The 7500-nt window shown below is 38.2% G+C and overlaps 1 protein-coding gene across 1 annotated transcript in view; it reads right to left on the reverse strand.

Moving 5' to 3' along the window:
• LOC306756259 (CUB and sushi domain-containing protein 3-like) overlaps window positions 1–7500 on the reverse strand; it is a gene marked incomplete at both ends in the record, with an annotated part of 262816 nt that overhangs the window by 241598 nt on the left and 13718 nt on the right. Inside the window, one exon of the mRNA XM_079240980.1 lies at window positions 987–1209. Within this exon, the coding sequence (XP_079097106.1) occupies window positions 987–1209 (223 nt within the window). The remainder of the gene's footprint in view (window positions 1–986; window positions 1210–7500) is intronic.

A 7500-nucleotide genomic window follows, 5' to 3' on the forward strand; every position in this document is an offset into this window, starting at 1 on the left:
ATGTGAGGGCTCAACACAATGGCTTTTGCATAAAAAAATATGAACTTTTAGCTTCACATGACAGTCTTTTTTTTTCCTTTTATTGAAATTATTTTACCGTATTGTGCTCAACAAAAAAAACAAACAAAGGATGGAACAAATAACTCCGACAAATATTGAAAGGGCAACATGAAAATGCAAAGATGCTTAAAATTTCTGAAGCCCTTAAATGTCAGACTTTTATAATACTCCAGAAACTGCACTGAGCACACAGTTGTTTGCCTGTTCAGTGGAAAAAAGCAAACAAGTAGAAATCTTTGTGTTTGATGTTCATATTTCTCTCCAGCTCTGCCTCCTTCTGTGAAGCATTTGAATTAAATACAGTAGCCGCAGCGCTGACCCATCCATCGCTGAAGACAGCACAGCGTGCTCATCTGGAAATAAGGCTGTGGATGCTGCTTGGAGCATCATGGCTGATAGATCTCTTTGCTTTGGAATCAAAAGACGAGATCATTTTAATTGTATCTCAAGAAAGAGCCAGCTCTAATTTCTTTGTATTTCTAATATGGTTGCAGTTACATTGTTGCACCTCAGACTGTCAGTTGTGCACGTAAACTCTGAAGTAAATATCTTTCATATCATATTCTGTTTTGGCACCTTTATGAACCGAATTCTTTGTAATAACAAAAAAATAAATAAATAAATAATTTAAAAAATCAGTCCTTTTCAAGTCAAATCCCAGTGGATAACGGGCCTTTTTTTAGGGAGCATTTCAGTACACATAAAACTATAAATAAAACAGCCAAAACACACAGCCTTCCCATCAAAGCTGTCTTGTTTGACACCTGCCTGATAGGAATAAACAGTCTTTGTCATGTGTACATTAAAGGTAACCTTTCCATCTGAAATGATTACTGAAGGCATTTCTGCCTCACATCCCTCCATCCCCGCCTCGCAGTGTTCTAATTCAGCCTTCAAGGTGCATGGCTTCAAGGCCGCTTCCTTACCTCGTCCTGAAGTTAGCCGGGTGTGGATGCCCGTCATACAAAGATAAAAAGTCATATTCCTCCTCCACGGCGAAAGATTGAAAAACTATATGAATCCTGTTCCCCTCATCAGCAACAATCACCCAGGTACAGTTCGCTCCATTTGGATATCCATATGGAAAACCAGGGCTTTCTATTGTCCCATTCCTCCCTTTTAACGTGCCTCCACAAGTATGGATAAAACCTGGAGAGAAAGAGAACAAACATCAGGGGATTTGTGAACATAAAATATGTGCATGAGAGGGAAAAGTTATACAAGACATTCCAGGAGGAAGCAAGAGTGAGGACGTCATCTTCATAAACATTGCTGCAAAGCAGCAATAAATAAACTGTATGTCATTTTTATTTCTTTTTTATATACTTTATTTTGAAAAGAGAAATATTATCAGCATACAACATACATGAACACATAGAACACACAGTCAGTCACCTACAAATGCATACAATTATCATACTGATGGAGATAAAAGCCATGCAGTTCATACAGTGATGGCTCACTGAGCATATCTTGTGGTCACAAACACAATCCATTTTTTTTCACAGTACAGCAAACACTCATCTATCCTTACCATGTTTTCAATATTAATCACAATATCAATCCCATCTGTTTCTGTTGGAGATGTAGCATCCAACCATTTTCATGTCTGTGTGAAATTTTTAAATGTATGTTACAACTACAGACATCGCAGAAGTTTAGGTCAGTATTTCTATAAAAGAAAATCATAGCTGTCAGCTGGAGGAAAATCTAGCAACCATCTGACAACTTAGAAGTTCTGTTTTATGCAAAATTCACTTTCTAAAAGCTTTTCTAACAGTTGTATGGGTCCCCCTAGCCTGTATATAAAGCCCAAAAATGAGAAAATTATGTCACCTCTCTCACTTGCTTGCTCCACTTTTTAGCTAATATGTGCTCAAATAGGAAATAGCCACTCCACTCAGTAGTGGATCCTACCATTGATCCACCCCCTGGCTGGCTGAGCCTGCCCTCTAAAATAACCAAGCGGGTGCCAGCGAAAGCCACGTCCTCTTCCTTAAAGGGGCATGGAGTAAGTGTGGAAAGGCAACACATTTAAGGTTCAGACACAGAAACAGCCCGCTCTCAGTAGAGCTCAATAGAGCAACTTTTGGAATTGCTAAAATTAAGAACCATGGCTGAATTTGGAGTCATACACTTTGAAAACAATGTTGTTGGACCTCTGACATCCATATGAAATTGTTGAAAACATGTACAGTACAGAATGGGACCTTTAAATTAATTTCCATTTAAGTTTTCTGTTTACAACCAAAGAATACAACAAACACCTTGTACTGATATTCACTCCAGTTCTTAAAAAAGAGGAAGGTGTGGGATGTATCATTACTGCTGTTTTTTCTTTCACAGATGCCCTGTGAGCTACAGGGAAAAATAACAAGCTGGGATTCCAGTTACGGTCGGCAAGCTATTAACTGTCAACACACTGTAGATACGGTACAACTATGCACCTTAATGCACTGACTACCTAAAAATCAATACCATTTACACATCCAGTCAAACACAGCACTATCACTGTCAAACTACAATAATCTAGTTTCTTGTCTAACTGTTGTGGTGATAATGTAAGTGTGCATAGCTACAACATACACAACAGCAAAAAAAAAAAGAAAATCCTGTTCTCACAAAATCACATTTCCTCCCTCTCTTCCACATCCAGTACAATGCAACACTTGCAGAACAATACACTGACATGCTTCTATACACAGTGTCACAGTGCAAAATGTGTGCCTTTTTTCAATTCGAGGCTATCTTGTGTGTTGTCTAATGAAATTCAGACTTAATTAAGATGCATGGTTTACCCTCCACAATTTACTCCGAGTGTAATTAGCTTTTCACACTTGGTAGGTAAAGGATGTTTTGCATAGAGTTGGCCAAACACACACTGGAGTATAGAATAAAAAGCAAAACATACAGATCACATGGCAGCTATGCAATTCAAATGGCCTCTAACTAGACATACATGAGCTATTTTTCCTCAATAATGTGTTTGCCTTCTTATAAACTGATGTAAGCAAACAGCTAAAAATGTTAAGCAATAAGACAAAGTGGTATTTAATTACACTTGTCTGTTTTCTAACAATTCTATTTCATTTTGCGACTGAGCTGCACATTTTTAAAGAAAACCATTTGACCACATTCATGTCAACCAACCTGAACCAGAATACCAAGAAAAAGGTGAAATGTCTTTCTTCTACTGTTCTGAGCGTTAGATTAAAAACGGCCTGACCTCTTTAAAAGAACGTAGAACATCCACAATGTTGTGTACAATGCCGTTTCTGGTGATGAGCTGCTGTTCTGGGATAAATTCTCTCTGAGGGTTGTTGCATGTCTAAGTTGCAATTATTTCCGCCACCACAGAGCAAACAGGGTAATCATGGCACCATTGATGTGCCGCCTACAGGGTCAACATGATTCAACCTGTGACACAGCACATTATGGCTGCATTCAAGTGCTCTCTGACATATCATAATTACCTGAACAAGCCTCATCAATCACCCAGCCAATCTGACAACAAGTAGAAAATGTGTAGTGTCTGTAGGTAGGTCAGGGACATCTGACAACATTGTGTATAGATTTTATAATGTGATATTTGTTAACGGCAAGCTTTTACACATTTTTTAATGTAATAAGCTGAAATAGCTGTTTTATATAGATAATATGCTAACTAAAAGTCATCAACATGGTGCATTTTTTTCCTTGAAGGCACATAAAGATATAATGTCACCCAAAATCATTTTGAAAATTCTCTTAAAATAGAAATTTTACACAAAATATTTCCATTCCCGAAAGTGAGACTACCTGCAACTGTACTGTTGTAGTTTGGCCTCAGTTTAAACTTAACTCACTTTATTCGTTTGCTACTAGTGAGTAAAAAAATAGGCTGAGATGACAATACATCAATACATGTTCCTGAGATTTTTTTTAACCTAGTTGTCACCAGAGAACAATTGTTAAAATAAATTAAAGCCTCCAGTGGCATCCATCAGATCCGAGCCTCACTGCTGCCCAACTCGACATGAAGCTTCCCGCCGAATTTGGAGTCAATCGCATGAATCTCCTCAGACTAGTTCGTTCAAATAGAATGTGTGTAAATTGAAAGCATGGGGTAAAAAATGTGCGTAAACTCCTCGATGGTGGACCCAGCGTTGCCATGGCAACAGGTATTCAGTTGACTTTTTTTGCTTGTCTCAGGGAGTTACATATGTTTGCCAAATTTTGCTGTCTTATGTCAAAGTAGATTTTTAGAACCCATTTAGGGATTTTTTTTTTTTTTTTTCGTGTCTAGGGGGCGCTGTAAAGCCACTTTTGTATAGAGGTCTATACGGACCATACGTTATTGAATTTTTCACCGGGCTTGTTGTGTGTGCCAAATTTCACAACTTTTCATGGGTGTTTATCGGGTCAAATTTTAGCACGATGTGCAGGACGAAAACAGCTCTGTAAGATTTGCTTAAATACAACAAACAATAACTTGTTTGTAAAGACAAGGTTCCATTGCTTTCTGGTATTTAGGACTATATAGCCCGTGTCAAGCATCATCAGATGATACTTTATACATAAAACTACGAACCGAATCCTCTCCAGAGAAGTTGTGGTATACAGTTTAACAAATCCATAGCTCTCCAACCCATTAATCTCACTTATCCTTCATCTTGGGAGTTCCTCTTTAAATGTTGCAGCAGGGTGGTTACTTCTAACACTTGATTTGATGTTTGTTAGACTGAAACAGTTAAACAGGCAAGTGAAATATATATGAAACTTGAGACATGCAATTTTAATCCGCGCAACATAACTGAGTGCAAATCAAGTAAACTGGAACTGACTTGTGACAACACAAATAACTGAGTACTGCATGTTACTGCAGGGTAACATAAATCTGAAGAGCTCCAGTTTGAGGATCATAAAACAAAAACTTGTAAAACTTGTTTTAGACTCAGAAGCACTTAGACTGACACAATTTACATGGTAAAAGTCAAGTTTTGTTTTGTATGTTGAGCCTCTCTCATACACTTTGTTCTTATGCTGTGAGTATGTACAGAACCATTTATATATTAGATTATTAATGTTGCACATTATTGATAGTACAGTGCAAATGTAATACTTCACTGGCCATATTTTTTCCTTTTTTGTATGTTATTACCTGTCATTTAAAATTTTTATGTAAACTTAAAATAAAATCAAATAAAACTAAATGATATAACAAATAGATAAAAATTTTGAAATTAATTTAAAATGTTTTCATCATTTAAAGAAAATACATAATTAAAAAGTGTTGTGCAGTTAGGTATTAATATATAGATCCATCCTTTGAAGTAATTGCAGCTACAAGTCACTTAGAGAATGTCTATAATCTTGGCATACACAGTCACGGGCATTTTGATAAAGTAAAAAGTAAAACTGGTCCAGCTCCATTGGCTTGGATGGTGGCTGTCCCATGGTTCACTGTGGTAACAGTGTTCTTGGTGATGTGAGATGATGGATTTTGACCACATTGCACTTTCCTTGATGACAAAAGTTCCATTTTATTCTCATATGATCAGAAAACCTATTTTTCATGTTCCATGTGGCAAACATTTTTTGTAAGCATTGGATTGTTTTTCAGTCACCCTTCCATAAAAACCCATGTTTACGCAGTGTGCAGCTTAGTTTGGTCCACTGGTTAGTCTGGAGCTTTCCAGCTCCTTTCCAGTTATCTTTGCTCTCTGTGTTATCTCTTTGATTAATGTTCAGTCTGTGAGCTTTGCTGTGGTGCCATGTTAGTATTGATGGATTTAAAGGGGTTCTGTGGTTTTGGTTCCCATGGTGTTGCTCGTTAGGTGGTATTGCAAAGGAACCTTGCAGAAGAAGGTTTATACGCGAAGATCAACATAGATCAACAACCCCCCCTTTTCCCTTTTTTTCCCTTTCTTTCTTTTTTTTTGTTATTTATTTATTTACTTTTCTTTTGTAATTTGTAAAATAAAATGTGTCTACTGATATGCACCGATGTGAGCATCTAGATTGTCTACGATATATCTTAGATATCTTACATTTTGCACTTGTCTCCATCTTGGTGGGTGAGTGGGTGGGTGTGGGATGGTAGAGGGAACATGTGACACCCAAGATAAAAAAATTTTTAAAAAAGTTGATCACAAAAAGATTTTACATAGATGGATCTTAAGTCTGTGACTTCTGAGGGGGTGAATACATTTGACAGCCACCATAATGCAGGTTGCATAAACTCCTAAGCACTGATAGTGTAGACCAGGGGTGTTTAGCTCCAGTTCTGGAGGGCCACAATCCTGCAGGTTTTCCATGTATCCTTGTTCCAGCTGACTTAAAGGTCATCGTGTACAACCTTTAAGGTTGAGCCAGGTGTGGTGGATCAGAGATCTGCAGGACAGTGCTCTCTTGAGGACTGACTTTGGACCCCCCCCAGTATGTTCTGATGTCCAAGGCATGACACAATAAATGGCCGCTGCCAACATTCAGCTTCTTTTCTCCAATTTTCTCCTTACTCAGATCTACACATTCCTCCTATCTCTCATCATCCCTCCCTCACGTTCACAAACTGTCTCACACTGGCGACATTTCTTTCCACTTCTTAAACCCTATTTGTCTCATTCAATTTTTGTTTTTTGTTTTGTTTATTTTACCCATGGCCAACCTCAGTCAATCGTCTCCAGAGGCTTGTTTTACCCCATCTCCCTCTCTGCTCTGCAACTCAATCCCCCCTCTCCCCACCACTGTAATCTATCGCCTTCCTTGTTTTTCCTTTTTCTAAGCTATCTATTATGAATTTGAATCCCCTTTTCAATGCTGTGAATTATACAAGCTTGTAATATGGTAAGCACTGTCACTTCCATAAAAGCTGCATCTATAAAAAGAACACTGTAAACATTCATCTTGTTCCTTTCAAAGGAAAATGTGAAGACAACATGTGCTTCCTTGTACGTGAGAGAGGATATGCATTAAATTCATTTATCACTTGGACCCTCAGTATGTCTTCTTTGAATTCCGCTGTCACTGCTCAGTTGCCCGCTCTGACCTCTATCATCACTTCAGTCGTGAAACACAATCCCCCTGAGTCTTTTCCGACCCCGTGTTAGCGCCACGCTGCAATGCTGTCTATAAATTGCAATGAGAAACCAAATTAACAACATGCTGTGATTGCACAGTAGGGAAAATTTGGTTCAGAAACATAAATCTGTATCATATCATATAAGTCTGGTGGAGACAAAGGCCTCAGCAGGTGACCAGGCTGCCTGAAAGACAGTTCAAAAATGGCCCCAGCTGTTTCGCAAATACCTACATTTACCCCTGCCCTTTTGGATATACACAGAAATACCACTTTTTACCTTGCAGCCTCATTCTGATGCTGATAACAGACTGTCATATTCACAGCTCAAAAGACAGACAGGAAAGTGACAGTTACTTCCCCTCCCCGATGAGATTTCTGAA

This window comes from Telmatherina bonti, assembly GCF_933228915.1.
Source record: "Telmatherina bonti genome assembly, chromosome: 5".
NCBI classification, from domain to species: Eukaryota; Metazoa; Chordata; class Actinopteri; order Atheriniformes; family Telmatherinidae; genus Telmatherina; species Telmatherina bonti.